The sequence below is a fragment of the Lepidochelys kempii genome, chromosome 2, assembly GCF_965140265.1.
Source record: "Lepidochelys kempii isolate rLepKem1 chromosome 2, rLepKem1.hap2, whole genome shotgun sequence".
NCBI classification, from domain to species: Eukaryota; Metazoa; Chordata; order Testudines; family Cheloniidae; genus Lepidochelys; species Lepidochelys kempii.
Window position 1 is genome coordinate 157,558,385 of NC_133257.1, and position 17,672 is coordinate 157,576,056.

Below are 17,672 nucleotides of genomic sequence, written 5' to 3' on the forward strand. Positions count from 1 at the left end.
GGCAGTGGAGTTATTCCTTAAACTACAAAGGCAAGAGGAGTGAGACTTTGATCTCACCACGTGTAGTAGCTACAACATGATATTGCTTGCAGCAGTCATGGAGGTGCTAACCACAGTGGAATGCCACTTTTGGGCTCGGGAAACAAGCACTGAGTGGTGGGATCACATCATCATGCACATCTAGGATGATTAGTAGTGGCTGCAGAACTCCAGAGGAAAGCCACATGGGAAAGTCATGGGACTGTGCAATGAGCTCGCCCCAGCCCTACCGTACAAGGACATGAGAATGAGAGCTTCCCTACCATTGGAGAAGCGGTTGGCGATTGCACTGTTGAGGCTGGCTACTCCAGACTGCTACCGATCGGTTGCTAACCAGTTCGGAGTGGGAAAGTAGACTGTTGGACTCATGTTGATGGAAGTCTGCAGGGCCATTAATTGCATCCTGCTCTGAAGGACTGTGACTCTTGGCAACGTGCATGACATTATGGTTGGTTTTGCACAAATGGGCTTCCCTAATTGCGGAGGGGTGATAGATGGCACGCATATTCCAATATTGGCACCACACCACCTACCCACCGAGTATATTAATTGCAAGGGGTATTTCTCAGTGCTTCTCCAGGCACTTGTGGATCACCACTTCACGGACATTAACACAGGCTGGTTTGGAAAGGCACACCTTTCGGAACATTGGCCTGTTCAGGAAGCTGCAAGCTGGGACTATCTTCCCGTAACAGAAGATCATTGTAGGGGGAAGTCGAAATGTCCATTGTAATCCTGGGAGACCCTGGCTACCCCTTAATGGCATGGCTTATGAAGCCATACACGGGTCACCTTGACAGCAGCAAGGAGCAGTTCAACAACAGGCTGAGCAAGTGCAGAATGACTGTTGAGTGTGCTTTTGGCTGTTTAAAGGCCTGCTGGTGCTGCCTCTATGGCCAGGTCCAGCGTCCCAATGACAATATTTCTATGCTTATAGCCGAGTGCTGTATGCTACATAATTGTGAAGGGAAGGGTGAATGCTTCACTCAGGGCCGGACTGCAGAAGCTTAGCGCCTGGAGGTGGAGTTTGAACAGCCAGAGACCAGGGCTATTAGAAGGGCACAGTGTGGGGCTATAAGGATCAGGGATGCCTTGAGGCAGCAATTTGAAGCTGAAAGCCACTAATATTTGTTAGTGTACTCAGGAGTGCAGTGCTTGTAATGTTAAGTGGAGACTGGTGCACATGATGCAATATGTGGGTTTAACATAATTGTATGTTGCTTTGCAGGGCTCATTTTGCTTTCTATTAATAGAACAAAGATTGCTTTCAAACCAACACAATTCTTTTATTAAAAGACAACAGGAGGAGAGAGAGTCAAAACAACAACAACAAAAAAATCAGCAGAGGGGGGTGAGGGAAGGGAAGGTCCCAGGAGGAGGAGGGGTCCCAGGACAGCTAAAGATTTGTGTATGTCCAGGGATCATATCCAACCTTCTCCTTTGGAGTACAATGCAGAGGGTACTGTACTTCAGCAGGGCCAAACTGCAGAGGGATGGGTGTTGAGTGCAGTGGGTAGTGAGAGTCTTCAATGCTGGACCGTGATGGGGGAGGAGTGGAATGCCGCAGCTATAGACTGGAGCCAGGAGGTTGATAAGAGCGTGTTGGGCACATGGGAAAGAATTTTGCAACACTGGCTGCAGGGGAGCGCAGATGCAGAGCTGCTCGGTTTGAAGAGCTAGTATTGTCAGGAGCATGTCTGCTTGGCACTCTATAAAGTTTAAGAGTCGCTCCATGGCTTCATTGTGGCATGTCACATTCTCCTTTTGGTCCCTCTTCTCGCTGTGCAGCCACTCCTTCAATTCCTATTTCTCATATCATCATGCAGAAAGTCCTCCTCAGATCTTCTTGGCCGCTTTCTAATTCTGCGCAGCCATTCAGCCACTGATAAAGAGGGAGGCTGGGCTCGCAAGGTCATCTCTGTGAAGTTTAAATGCAACATTTTACAGAAGCAGCATTGTCTGCAACACTGAGAACATGGATTCAGTGATTTAAAACTCTCACGCCTGTCACTAACTGGCTGACCCCAGGCAAGCACACATGAACCAGAAGCCCCCCAAAATCGTGAGTAGGAGCAGGGGCACGGTAAATCACTCTTCCCAGACCCTGCTGTACACTGGACACATGGCTCTTGGGGAAAGCCAGCACTGTAAGGGGATGGGTGGGCTGATAATCATTCCTGTCCCCACACTTTCCACAGTGTGTGGATCACAGGATGTGATCATTATGGAAGATATCTTGCTATTGAGGGTGAGCAGGGAATCAAGGGAGGGTGTTCTCCACAACTGCAGCTTCTGCTCTGGTCCCTACATTGCTCACCTGTGTGCAGCAATGGTCCCCCTCTTCCCTGTGACAGCACAGTGGCATGGGAAAGTTACCATTAGTGGGGCAAGAAACAAAGCAGCTCTACTGAAGAACCTGCGGCAGCAGATTGCCCAGTATCTCCATGAGAGTTTCCTAGAGATCTCGGAGGCAGATTCCCGTGGAGTGAGGGAGTCAATCAACAACCTGTTCTGCTGCTCAGAGTAGGCATGCGGTGGGAGAGAAGTCTGCTTTTTGCAACCCTCCTTCCCCCCCCCCCCAACTCGCTTCAGCAATTCCCAACGTCAAATGCACTTGCCAGGAGCCTCCTCCCCTGTTTGCGCTTCACCAACATCTGACAGCTGTGACTGGCTGGCCTCCTCCAGGATAAAACAGCTCCTGGCTGCATGCATCTCGGACCTCCGAATCATCCTCTGCCTCTGGGTCCCCCTTCCCTTCCTCATCCAAGATTTCCTCCTCCTGACTCAGTCCACTTTCAACTGGCACATGAGCTACCAAAGTATCCACAGTGGTCTTCGCAGTGGAAGTGGGGCTGCCGCTGAGTACAGCGTCCAGTTCTTTGTAGAACCAGCAGCTCATGGGCACAGCACTGGAACAGTGGTTTGCCTCCCATGCCTTGTGGTAGGAATTCCGCAGCTCCTTCACTTTGACCCAGCATTGCAGTGTGTCCCGGTCATGACCCCTCTCTATCATGACATCTGTCCATAGGTATCATAATTCCTACAGCTGGAGCGCAGTTGGGAGTGAATAGCCTCCTCTCCCCAAATGCTGATGAGGTCCAGCGGCTCAAAAGCTCAAAGTGGGGGATCGCCTGACGCGTGCGGCAGGCCTGGCCACCGGGAAAGATGCGCTGAGACCACTGCACTGCGTCACCGAGCAAACAGGAAGGGGACTTTCAAAATTCCAAAGCAATTTACGGGGTGGGGATGACAGTTGGTCACCTGAGGGCAGTAGAGTTTAAACCGATGACCAGAGAGGCAAGAACAGGCATTGTGGGACACCTCCCAGAGGCCAATTGCAGCGCTGTAATTGACCATGGTGTCTACACTGGCACTGAAGCGCAGTAGCCCCGGCGCAGAAAGTTGTACACCTCTTGTTGGGGTTGGTTTTTTTGTTTTGTTTTTTAACAACGCTACAACTGCGCAGTTTCTGCACACTAAGTGGCTTGGCAGTGTGTACACCTTGGGAGTTACAGTGCAGAAAGCTGCTTTACTGCACAGAAACTTGCCAATTTATACAGGGCCTTTGTTTCTTTTGTGTGTTTCGTGTGGGTTCTCACACACAGCTGCAATCAAATCAATCCTCAGCAAAACCCCTCTGCCCACATAGCTCAGTTTCTGATTGGTCTTGCATAGCCTGTGTTTTGGATAGTGGCTTCTATTGTTTCAGCTATCTATTCCACAAAAGGAGTTTGATTGTCTTTTTACCTTTCTCCTGACTGATAGCTATTATGCCCAACAGCATCAATTAGGGTTAATTCTTCCCACCCCATCCCTGCATCACACCCACCCCATGAGTTCCATCCAGCATCTCAATGGAGTCCAAAATGGTGACATCCTGAATGACCCATTTCAAAAACAATTTTTTTTTTTTTTAAACACAAATAACTGATACAAGATTAACTATATACATAGCATTTGTCAGGACTTTTCATATCACCTGCCCAAATTGGTTTTACTCTCAGATCTCGAGTTTCTCTCCCTGCCCGATCTGACAAATGTGTTGTTTCTGAGAAATCAGTTAGCTGGGATGGAGACTGGCCATTCCATTTCAAACTTCAGTTTCTACAGCTACAGTCTCAGGTCTGGACACATCTACACTGAAAATTCCTAATCTTGATACCTTCTCAGATAGTCCTTATGAACAACATTGATTAAATCCTGGGACCTGACTCTATCCTACACACCACTTTGTTTGAGTCAGTCAGTACTGTAATAGGGTACCGCTAAGGTTTATTCAACTTTGGTCTCCTATCCTTTCTTCTAGGATCATGGAATGAACCCCTCTTAAAAGTTTCTCCATATGACCTTATTCATAGAATCTTTTCATTGTATCAATGGCTATCCTCCCATTTTTCCCCCCTAACAGAGGTGTTAGCTTTTTCAGTTTTGGTTTATAAGGTTTCTGTGTAGTCCAGATTTCTTTGTTCCTCTTCAGCAATTCCATACAAGAGGTTTGTGGAGATCTCATGTTTTGGTATGAGCCAGGGGAGTGCTGGGGCCCACTTTGTAGTCATTGACTGGTGTTCTATAAGCCATCACAAGAAATGAGATATGCTGGCCCAAATCCCTTTGATGATGTTCTACAAAGTTAGCCAGCTGAACTCCCAAAGTTCAATTGAACCTTTCCAACACTCCAGCAGATTGTGGGTGTGCCAGAGTGGTATTGTGGATTCCTAAGGAGTGTTACAGCAGATTTGAGAAGCACTCTGATTTCTTCACCATATTTGGGTTCTCAGGTGAGTTGCTCACAGACCAAAAGAGAAACTTTGAATCCATTCACTAGAACTTCTGCTTCTTTTCACAGTCTCTTGGTTCTTTATTGGGTAAGCTTTATTTTGTGAAGTAGCCTATGGCCACCAACAAATATTGATTGTCTGAGACATAGTTGGGCCTCTACCAGTCTACCAACAGCAGTGCATTCCATTGGTGCAGAGAGGCTCTCACGGTCTTAGGAGGATCCTTCTTTACAATGCATGAATCTCATCTCCCCACACACAATTTTCTGCATCCTGCCTGCATTTTACCACATAAAAGCATTCTTAGTTTGGCTACGGTCTTTGCAACCCCAAAAGGTCCAGCAGTTTTAGATGTTGGCAGTGCTGGTATTTTGGTCCCAGGATAGAACTGACCAAAGGGGAGTGAGTTAATATCTTTTATTGGACCAACTTCTGTTACTGAAAGACAACAGATTTCAAGCTTACCCAGAGCTTTTCTTCAGCAGTTTTAGAGTCATGACAACCTCAGAACTTCCTTCTTCAATGTATCTGGTACAACTAGCTAATACCTGTATCCATCACCCACTGGCTTCTCCCTCCCCTCCCCCCCCAACCCCATCTCATCTTTAAGCTCAAAGTTGTCTCACTGCACCTGAAAGCTTTCACTGTGGCATTCTGAGGGGATACTATAGTCCACAGTGGCTGCATGTGCCAAATGATTTTCCAGTCACATACTATTCCAATATTGGAATTCTCTCTTCGGGAAGCCTTTAATTCGTCTCCTCCTGAGCATACAAATCCCCTGAAAAGCCAATTCCTTGCCATAGTGCTTGGGGCACCATTTGTAATCAACCAAACAAGACATCAGCATTACCATGCTAGAGTCCCGACCTGTGTGTGACTGAAATCATAGCACTATAGTTTTGCCAAAGAGTCCCTTCATGATTCCTGAATCTGAAAAGCAACTGCAGGGATGTCAGGTCTGTCTGTACCTCTGTGATTGTCTGGAGAGTTGGCCTGTTCTGCATAGCCTCAATTTTCTTTGTCAGTGGAAATTCCCCCACTTTACTGATTGTGCGCCCAACAAACTTTTTGAAACAATTTACGTCTCTTTGGATTCAGTTTTAGATACAAAGCTGTAGGCTAAATCACAGGTCCTTGGTAAATGTATCTGTTTTTGTCAAAAGATTTTAGCCTGCACCAGCATATCATCTAGATATAACAAAACAGGATGAGAGAGGAATGCCATCTAATACCCTCTCAAATGTGGTAGGAGTATTGCTTATGGTGAAACCCACAACTTTATACTGCCACAGGCCTTGTCCTGCTGTGAAAGCAGTTTTTCCCTCCGTCTTTTGGATCCATCTGCACTTGCCAATACATACTTTTAAGATCCAGTGTGGAAAAACAAATTGAACATGCTACGACATCCAGGGTATCATCTGTTCATGAGTGGATGGATAAGAATCCTTTAAAGTGACTTCATTTAATTTTCTATTGCCTACTTAATCTGGTGCTATCTTTTTTTTCTTATCTAGAACTATGAGTGAGGCCCAAGGACTGGGTGAAGGCTCAATTATGCCTTCCTGATATATTTCTTAAGTGGCCTGTAATGCCTCTTCCCTCTTTGCCCCTGATAAAATGATGTGGTTCCATCCACTATCAATCTGGTGCTGGACCAGTGCATTACAGCCTCATTGTTGGATTGGGAGAACAAGTCCCGATTCTTAAGATTTTCTGTTTAAGACTGTTCTGTTGTTCCTCATTTAAACGTGCAGCACTGTGCAAGAACTAATCCAAAAGTAATTCTGAGAGCTCAATTTTATCCCTTTCCCCTTTATAGTTTTCTTCTATGCCAGCAGTTACTACAGCCACTGGTTCATGTTTTGTAACCATAGCTCCTTCTTCACTATTTGCAGCTTGTCAGAAACCATTCAGCAAGTAGTAGAGGGTCCAGACTTCACAACCACAAGTACTTCAGCTGCTAAGATTTCCTTGAGGATCTGGGTCTCAAAAACAGGTCTTCATTCTCTCTTTCCTTTGTTAGAAAGCTACTACACCAGGTAGCTGGTCATAGTTTCTGTCCCTGGAAGCAGAACAATTTGTTCACTGCAAACCAATTGGCTACAAATTATTTGCTTCACCTGGATCACATCTGTAAAGGGAATTTCCATAGATTGGATTTTCAAGACTTTTCCTGGCATTTACTAGTCATTAAAATGCATACAGATTATTAGCTCATCCATTATCTTAACTACAGAGGCTTCAAATTTTTAAACCCAATCCCTTTCCCTGCCCTTCCCCCACCCAACATCTTTGGACCTCTGCACATTCCCCAGTCACTGCCTTGGCAGAGACCAATTTGGTGGTGGTTTTGATCTCTTATTTCCTAGGCTTTTGAGCGAGTATGGCCTAATAACTTAGGCTAGACCACTATCCCAGAGCATTACACTGATTCTATTACATACTGATAGCCAAACTCCCCTTATTGTTGTTAAACTGCCTAGAACTAAAGATGATCTGTGAGGTTGATCCTTGTACCTCAAAGCTTTGCCCCTTCCTCTTGATATTCCGCCTCCTCCCCATCTTCCAAACTAGGTGAGAAGCTTTCACTGGTGACTGTCTGCCCATATTCTATTTACAACAATCTTTTTTATGGCCAAAGTATTTCACAGTAACTCCCCTCGCTCATCCCCCCACACTTACCTAAATGGTCTCCTTTAATTATTGTCAATTTCCCTTGTTTTTCAAACCAAACTTATCACTTTTTTGTAATTGTTCAAAAATGCCATGAACCAAAAATTAGAATCTCCTTTTCAGTCACACGGGAGTAGAGAGCAGTACTAATAGGCTCCTAGCAATTAGCTTCCATCTTCCTCACTAGTGGCTGCTTCTGCTACACTGATGCAAAGAACGAGATTTGAGTTCCATGGAAAATTCCACAGCTGTGGAATGATTCTGGCCTCCTTTCACTTATCTTTATCTGCAAGTCCAATTCCAGCTGAGCATCTATAAGCTGATCCACTGTCCATTTATCCTGAAAGTCCTCATTGCATCTGGATATGACAGGAACACAAGTTTGTGGGTCCTCTGCCAGTTCAGGAGGAGTCGCTTTTCCCTCTTCTTCTAGCTCTTTGCTGTGAACTGGCCATTTCAGACTGATGGCTGGCTCCAAACTGCATATCAAGGGTTAGTACTAGATCTGGATAACTCAGCCTCTTTTCTGGGAGAAGTTCTGCAGCACCATTGGAGCTGGCTGCTAGAAACCTCCTTTTTGGTTAGTTCTCCCAGGCACTGGTTTGAGCTAGGACGTTGAACTGAGGCAAAAAGCCTCCCAGGGAGTTTTTCCATCAAAGATTGTTTCAATTCAAATAATGGGGATTTTGCACTATTTTACATCGTCTTTTCCTCTCCTGAGCCGCCCCCCCCCCGGCATCTGTGACTTACAAATAAGGTAGAAAATGAAGATATCCAGTCTTATTTACCAAACTCCTCTGGCTGGCCCAATTCCACATCCATGTAGCTGCCTTCCACTGTGATCTATGACACTTATTTCATAGCTACTTAAGTCCTGGCTGCAGCTCATCTGGTAGTAAGTTCCAAGTTGGCCAAAGCTTTCCTGGCCTCCCCCATTTCATGGAAAATCTTTTGGTAATCTCAATCCAATTTTCCATTCCAGACAAGGAGAATTAAAGATGGCTTGGACTTCCTAATCTGACCAGACCCAGTAGCTGTTCCTCCAGAGATTTCATCTCTGCCTGCAAGTTCGTTCTCAGCTCTTTCCGAGAAACTTCCACATAGTACTTTAAACACCTTTGGCAAAGTGTCCAGCCTTTTGTTGTTAAGTTTCCAGTTCGTGTTTAACTTCTTTTTGGCCATCTGATTTCTGCAACCACTGCCATTATTTGTTCCATTTTGGTTCAACAGGGATATCAGCTCGCAGTTTCTGTCCTGGGAAACTGGATTCCAACCTTGCATCAGTGTGACCCCTTTTCAACCAAACGCTTTGCCAGTTTTGGGAATCTTGTATGTTTTCCATTAGGAGGAGAAATTGACGGAACTAGGTATTTCTTTGTAAACAAACAAGACTGCATTATCCTGTTTCCTCTAAATACAACAAGAATCAAAGAGAAGGAGACCGTTTCTTTGCTCACAGTTCCAAGCCTCTTCTCTGCCAGCACTTTACCCCAAAAAAGTGCTCTGCTTTATCAGGGTCTCGCCACCAGGGCTTCTCTGCTTCCCCCCCTCCCCCATACTTCTGTGGTGTTTCTCTGGCACACACAGAGTTGCAATCAAATGAATCCTCAGCAAAACCCTACCACCTAAATAGCTTGATTTCTGACCATTCCTGCATGGCCTCTGTTTTGAGCACTGGCTCCTACTATAAAGAGCTTGATTTTTTCTTACGTTTATCCTGAATGGGGGTGATTATGCCCACCAGCTTCAATGAGGTTGAAACCAACATAACTGTATATTTGAGATTATAAGGCACTCAAATACTGGATAATTGTGGCTATCAATACAGTCAACTGGTCAGATTAAACTAAACAGGCTCAAAGGCATAATAATAAGGGGACAGGATAGTGGCATAAAAAATTATGACCAGTAAAAAGAAGGAATGAGAGGATTACAAAAGTATATGGACAATGAGAACATCCAGTCACATAAGTTAGGGCATTCTACATATCCTATAAGGGTACCGTCTCATACTTAGGGCATAAACCAATCAGAGTTGGGGGTTATTAGAAAGCTTTCCCTGTTAGGAAACTTGTTTTCCCCTTTCTCACCCATCTGTTATTGGCCATTGCTTATTCAGGATAGTAGACTAGATGCTCTAGTAGTCTGACTCAGCATGGCAATTCTGTGTTCTTATGGATGAAATCAGAGGAGTCATATGCAAAGCTGGGAGCCACTGAGCAGCTCTCTCATGTATATTCTTGTTCCCAGAAGCAAATGGAAGTCTCTCTCCTGGCACCAGTCCCTGGTGTTTCAAGTGTTAAGTATGGCACCAGAAATCCAAGTGAATATTTTCAACATGGAAAAAAGACCCAAAAAGGTAACTGAGGTAGAAGAAAAATTGGGAGGGCTGTTCCAGATCAGTAGACAGTCACTCTATAGGAAGACCAATTAACAGTCAAAATAAAATTGGCCTTCATGGAGTGACTCTCTGCCAATCCAGAGAGAGCTGTGGGGAAGTAGCAAGCAAGAGGAGAACAGAGGGAGGATAGTCCGGTCAAAGAAACTGGAATTATAGAACCGCCAACATATTAAAACATTGATACCATGGACCAAGAGATTGGAAAAAAAAAATCTTTATGGTTCTCTCCACAAGTTTTTGTTCTTCTGAGCCCACAGATTCCAGAACGTAATAACTTTAAAACAAACACAACAATACTCAAACTAATGTAGGGTTTGGGGGGGTGTTTTTTGTTTTTTTTGACAGCCATCTTGACTGAACTAAAGTTTCTAGCCTTGGACATTTATGGGTAAGGTCAAAATGAATGTGTTTTAATATCTTATTTTACACACAGAGTCTATTTTCAATTATACCATGACTTGTATTTTAAACTATTTCTTATGAGAATTAAGCATAATAAAAGATTTAAATGACCTAGTCCAAGCAATTTTTGTAAAGTTAAAATCTAGATGAGCTAGTAGAATTTGATAGAAATATGCACTATAAACATGATGTGCTATTTGCCCGTAATTGTAGCCTTGTTCTCTGATGTTATCATAAAAATGTCTAGTTTTGATGCTGCAATTAAAAAGTGCTCCCAAAGTCCGTGCTACACTAGGCTTCCCCTGCAGCTCAACCAGTAGTTACACAGGTGAGCACATACAAAAAGATGCTCCTTCAGATATGGAATGGACATAGAAGCAATCTGTAATTTACAGAAACATCTATTCTTGCTCCACTCATCAATTCACCCTCAAACAATACACAGGCACACTTGCAAATCTTAATAGATTATTAAACATGGCACCTTCAAAGAGCATGGATATATCAAATCAACTTTTAATCAATTAAAATAATTTTACATTTAAAGTCGTAGTTCTAGCTTTCAATTAATTTCCATTATCTGTTGTTTATCCCTGCTAAGATGAAAAAGGATTCTTTACTGCGACTGTCCTTTTTCATTTAGCAGACACCCCTCCAGACACACACACTTACTTTAAAAGGAATTCAACACATTGTAAGTACCATTTACATAGAATCACATCTTGGTCTCAGTATCTATTTTTTTGAATAAGCTCAGTTTTGGAGATAGCATTCATTCGTTAACCGCTGCTGGAGTGCCAACAGTGGAATATAGGACTTTGTATAGAAACATAGTGGCTCTTCCTAGCCTCATTTGAAAACAAAAAAGAAATCAGTTATATATGCCATGAAGCATACAACACCCTGTAAACTTTCAAACCATTTAACTTGACAATCAGTACAGTTTTAAATAATTTCAGAACTGCACATTTTAGAAGTCATTTCCACATGAAGAGCGAACCTATCTCCTCCTTATCTAGATAAGCCTCAACCCTTACATGAACATAGCACCTCTGAGGATTAAAGAGTAATTCAGTCTCCATGCTCACCATCAAACATTGGCCTCCCCTGCTGGAACTGCCAAAAGGGTGCTGAGATGTTTATTTGAACTATATTGAAATAGATCAGACTCTCATTTCATACAGATACTGGATACTAAATTTTTTTCTACTGACCTGGCTGAACTTTGAACTAGTGATTTTTTTAAAAAAAAGTCTCAGTAGTGGATTAGCACAGAATTTTTATTTTGAAATGTTATCTTGAGAAACACTTCTAAAGAAGAGTGGTATGTTTGTGTTAAAAGTTCACTGTATTTCTGGTCGATTTATAGAAGGGATTAGTGAAGTTGTTCCTACCAACAAAACAGTTAAAAATATTTAATGCGACAGAAGGCTGAGGTGAGTTCCAAATATCATCAGGTACTTTACTCTTCTAGAAGCACATATGGAAAAAGCGATCCATATCACAAAGACATCACCCCAACAGGATTGCCTGTGCGGTTAGTAGAGAGGTTAAGACTAAATGAGCATATAGACCACTACTCTCATCCCCTAGTCAGGGGATCTTAATAGGGATAAACCCATTTTAGCAGGGATTAAACCTTCCTTCAAGTCAGAGCTGAGACATTGATAAGAGTGCTTAGGCAGAAATTCTGCACTATTGCCCTCCATGCCAAACCTATCCTATACATAAAGAGACATTCCCAGGGCTGTCAACACACCGCCTTTCACAAGTAGTAAGTACTCTAAAATATATTAAGTGGTACTGGAGAGTGTGCTCCTCAGAACATGGTCTCACAACAACTGATCAAACAATCTTTTTAAAATTTAGTTGTGTTACTATTAACACCATCAGAATTCAGAAGTGAAATCTATTTTCTAAGAAAGATGTTCTCTGCCTTGATTGGTCCTGCTTTGAGCAGGGGGTTGGACTAGATGACCTCCTGAGGTCCCTTCCAACCCTAATATTCTATGATTCTATGTTATTTGATAATGTTTCTGAATGCAGAGTCAAATGAAAAACTGATCAGGAGATTCAGACATAATAGCATCACTAACTTGTAGTACTATCTAGCTTCTTCCCCTTGCAAAAAGTTAAAAAATATTAACCCTTAAACAAATGAAATGCTAAAACTAATTATGGTATATTTATTCCAAATTACTCCTATGCAAACCTGTAAAAAAAGTGCTCTCTTACTCATTTCTCATGTAGAAATACATAGATCGCATTTGAAAGTTTTCAACTGGAGATTTTACTAGAGTTTAAGGATTTAGGTCATATCTATGCTACAGCTGTTAAGTGGCATAGCTACAGGTAGCATCACTATAGCGCCATAGTAGAGACACTTCCTATATTAACTGAAGGGGTCCCCCTCACTTTGATATAGTTAACTCACCACTACGAGAGGAAGAGCCCAAAATCATTTTTCCATCCATCTAGCAGCAGCTGCACTGGGAGTTAAGTTGACCTAACTATAGTGCTCAAGGTGCAAATTGTTTCACAGATGAGAGATGTAGCTAGGTTGATCTAGGTTAAGTTTAGACCAGGCCTCAGTCACATGAAGCAAGACTTTCATCAACAGATTTACAAGTATTAGAAATAAATTACCTGACCCAGAGCCAGAAGTAGTCATATCATAAATTAAATCTTTTAAAGTAGTTCCTTCTGATATAAAAGGGCGATCCAATGAGGGATCTTCTTCACTTGGTACACGATGATGAATGACAGTACGATTATGGCAGATATACAGAATCAACATTAATGAAATGCAAACAAAACAGACTGGTCCAGCAATGATAGCTGCCAGTTCCACAGGTCCCAGATTAGAAGATGATTCTCCAGAAGTAGGGCCTAAAAAATGGAGGTAAAAAAGAAAAGTAATGTTACTATTTTGTAATAGCAAATATGTTTTTAACAAAGGGTTCATTTTTTAGTATTTGTGGAAGTATATTGCATCGGATAATGGTCTTTGAAGAATTCTTTTAATGCATTTTATTTCAGTAAACACAGTCTTAACTCAGCTCTTTGAGAGTCATTGGTATATATTATGGAGACTGAAGCTACATACATTAAAGTACAGGGAAGTTAGAAAGATTTATACACATTCGATGCAAGCCATAAAGCATTATGACGCAAGAGACTTCTTAGGTACTATTCTGTACTATTACCAGCAGGAGAGTGAGTTTGTGTGTGGGGGGGGGTGGAGGGTGAGAAAACCTGGATTTGTGCTGGAAATGGCCCAACTTGATGATCACTTTAGATAAGCTATTACCAGCAGGACAGTGGGGTGGGAGGAGGTATTGTTTCATGATCTCTGTGTGTATATAAAGTCTGCTGCAGTTTCCACGGTATGCATTCGATGAAGTGAGCTGTAGCTCACGAAAGCTCATGCTCAAATAAATTGGTTAGTCTCTAAGGTGCCACAAGTACTCCTTTGCTTTTTGCGAATACAGACTAACACGGCTGTTACTCTGAAACCTTTCATTCTGTACTTAGTGGTTTATTTCTTGATATACACCTTCAAAATAATATTTAGGAAGTCTGATGGATGCCCTGGTCTGCCGTCAGAATCATAGTTCTGGAAGGGACCTCAAGAGGCCATCTAGTCCAGCCCCTTGCACTCACGGCAGGACTAAGTAGTATCTAGACCAGTGCTTCTCAAGCTCTCTGATGTGGGAGGACCAGCAATTTTTCCCCCCCAATGTGCATGCAGACCAGCAGCCAATGGGTCGCGGACCAGCATCGGTCCGCGGACCACCACTTTGAGTAGCACTGATCTAGATCATCTAGGACAGCTCTTAAAAAATCTCCAGTGATGGAAATTCCACAACCTTCCTATGTAAATTATTCTATTCCAGTGTTTAACTAAACCGCCCTTTTTGCAATTTAAGCCCATTGCTTCTTGTCCTGTCCTCTGAGGTTAAGGAGAACAATTTTTTTTCCTCTCCTCCTTTTTAACAATCTTTTATGTACTTGAAAACTTATGTCCTCTCTCAGTCTTTTCTTCTCCAGATTAAAAGAACCCAATTTTTTCCCCCCCAATCTTCCCACATTGGTCGTATTTTCTAGACCTTTGATCATTTTTATTGCTTTTCTCTGGACTTTCTCCAATTTGGCCACCTCTGTATTGAAATGGGGCACCCAGAACTGGACACAATACTCCAGTTGAGGCCTAATCAGCACGGAGTAGAGCAGAAGAATCACTTCTCATGTTTTGCTTACAACACTCCTGCTACTACATCCCAGAATGATGTTTGCTTTTTTTGCAACAGCATTACACAGTTGACTCATTTAGTTTGTGATCCGCTATGACGCCCAGATCCTTTCTGCAGTACTCTTTCTTAGGCAGTCGTTTCCCATTTTGTGTGTGCGCGCAACTGTTTACTCATTCCTAAGTGAAGTACTTTGCATTTGCCCCTATTGAATTTCATCCTATTTATTCAGACAATTTTTCCAGATCATTTTGAATTTTAATCTTATCCTCCAAAGCACTTGCAACCTCTCCCAGCTTGGAATCATCCGCAAACTTTGTAAGTGTACTCTAATTGATGAAGACCCAGACCCTGCAGGACCCCACTTGCTATGCCCTTCCAGCTAAATTCTGAAGCACTGATGATTACTCTGGGAATGATTTTCAAATAGTTAAGCATCCACCTTATAGTAACTCCATCTAGATAAGGGGTCTCAAACACATGGCCTGCGGGGCTATTTCCTGTGGCCCGCCAAGCTCCCACTCCCCACCTACCTCCAGGCCAGGAGTGGGCAAACTGCAGCCCATGGGGAAGTTGGAATGGGGGCGGGGGCAGTGAGGGGAGGGTTTCAGTAATGCAGCCCTCGGGCCAATGCACTAGTCCTCATGTGGCCCTCGTGGTCATTTGAGTTTGAGACCCCTGATCTAGATTGTATTTCCCTAGTTTATGAGGTCATGCTAGAGCCTTACTAAAGTCAAGATCTCTCACATCTACCACTTCCCTCCCCCATCCACAAGGCTTGTTACCCCTGTCAAAGAAAGCTATCAGGTTTGACACCATTTGTTCTTGACAAATCCATGCTGTTACTTATTACCTTCTCTTCAAGGTGTTTGCAAATTGATTGCTCCATTATCTTCCAGGTACTGAAGTTAAGCTGACTGGTCTGTAATTCCCCAGTTGTCCTTATTTCCCTTTTTATAGATAGGCACTACATTTGCTCCTTTTCAGTCTTCTGGAATCTCTCCCATCTTCCATGACTTTTCAAAGATAAATCACTAGTGGCTCAGATATCTCTGAGTATTCTAGGGTGTATTTCATCAGGCCATAGTGACTTCAAGGCATCTAACTTGTCTAAGTAATTTTTAAGTTGTTCTTTCCCTATTTCAGCCTCTGATCCTATCTCATTTTCATTGGCATTTACTATGTTAAGACTTTCAATCACTACTAACCTTTTTGGTGATAACTGAAACAAAGAAGTCATTTAGCACTTCTGCCATCTCCACTGTTTTCTGTTCTGGTTTTTCCCCACCTTCATGTTTACTTGTACTCAGTTTAGTTTCCTTAACCTTTATAATGAGCTTCATTGATTTTACTTTAAAAATTACTTTAAAATTACTTTAGAAAACAAAAATCTTTACCTGGTGTTGGAATTTGAAGTTCTATTTTATTGCAGTAGTCTGTGACACAGCAGTAAGGCGCAGTAACAACTCCATCCTTTGACGAGAGGGCACAAACAAATGGCCTGTCTCGTGGAATCAGATCAACTTCTGCTATGCACATGCTATTGTGTATGAGTCTGTCTGGAGTCCGTGTTACTGACGCAAAGCAGAGCCCATCCGTCACACATGTAAAGTTGTCTTTTGTACAGAGATGGCAAAAACACTGTAATGCTGTATTAAAAGGAAAGAGGTTGCGGTAGTCATGTTAAGCAATGTTAGAACTATGAAACTGTCAAAAAGTAAGTGGCAGAAACATTTTCCCTGATGCCACTTTTCAAAGCTATGTACTGCATCATAACACAAAATGCAAATATGATGCCTCTTAATAGGCTAACACAATAAGGGAGTGGGAAAGAGGATTATAACAGGAAGCTTGCTTCAGCTTTGACTAGGTATAGATGAACCATACATACATACATACATACATACACACACACCCCACAGATGCAACACCCATGACCTGAATGTAAGTCTGCTAAAAAATAGAAAGGTGAATTTTGAAATTCACTGTAATGTGTACAACAACGTAACACCTGAAGTATTAAGGACCCAATCCTGCTCCTTCTGAAGTCAACATTCAGTTTGTTTCAATGGAAACAAAAGCACATCGTTAGCGTGGAAGATCCACCACACAGTGTTAGCCACATGTCATGCATTAAAGGCACATTGTATTTCCCAACAGTTTATGCGCTCCCCACCCAAGGGGTGAAGTTCTTTAAAGGACTTATCCAACTCCCATTTAACTCAATGGGATCACTCCTTTTGACTTTAATGGGAGTTAGACTGGGTCCTTGTTGTCAGGCTACCGAAGGAAACTTCCACATCTAGAGTACAGGCACTACAATGGCACAGCTATAGCGCTATAGCTATGCTACTGTAGTACCAGTAGTGTAGACAAAAGGTCTTTTCCCACTACGTAATGGTAGATAGTTTGACTGAAGCATGTGTACACACCTGGGGGTTAGGTTGGCATAACTTGGACACTCAGGGCTGTGAAATTTTCAAGAGCCTTCAGAAGGAAGCCTACTACGTTTATGCATGGAAGGGCTATAGAGGAAAAAAGTGCTATTGACCAAAAGACAATCAACTAAAGAAGCTAATTCAATATCAACATCCCACCCCCATCTATTTGTTGAGAGTGTGTGAGAGTGCAAGCGAGCATGCACACACGCTACAGGTTCAAGTTTGTTCCTCGGATAACATTTCTCTTTTGGTCCTCCCAAGATCTTGCCAAGGAACTCCAGCAAATAGAGGTACATGAGGAATTACTATTTCAAAAGTAAAGAAAAGTTTAAGTTCGATGCCATCTGTATAAAGACACAATGAAGGACAAAAGCAAAGGATCTTTGCTTGCAAGCACACCTTTAATGAAACATGCAGTTGTCTTAATTACACCAGTTAGTACAAGTGAAAGCTTAAAACATTCATGGACAAAATCCAAAGTGTAGAAGACACACCAAGTAGTAATGAAGTGCAGGGATAACCAGAGGTGATAAGACAACTAGAAAAAACTTCAGCACTGTGCCTTGAAGTCTCACTTGTCTTCAAATGCTACACTCACAGTGTTTAGTTCTGAAGTGTAAAATATGAAAAAGAATTAAAATAAGTGCATTAAAAATTACGGGACTGGAGGGTTTGATCATTCAAG

The 17,672-nt window shown here is 42.6% G+C and overlaps 1 protein-coding gene across 5 annotated transcripts in view; it reads right to left on the reverse strand.

The window, feature by feature from the left end:
- Positions 1-17,672, reverse strand: part of TGFBR1 (transforming growth factor beta receptor 1) — a 74,227-nt gene that overhangs the window by 45,776 nt on the left and 10,779 nt on the right. For 4 of the 5 annotated variants that reach the window (XM_073332548.1, XM_073332549.1, XM_073332550.1 and 1 more), the window contains exons 2-3: positions 15,944-16,195; positions 12,943-13,185 (exon numbers count right to left, since the gene is read on the reverse strand). The exons of the other annotated variant lie outside the window; for it this stretch is intronic. In XM_073332548.1, the coding sequence (XP_073188649.1) occupies positions 12,943-13,185; positions 15,944-16,195 (495 nt within the window). The remainder of the gene's footprint in view (positions 1-12,942; positions 13,186-15,943; positions 16,196-17,672) is intronic. 5 annotated transcript variants of the gene reach the window in all.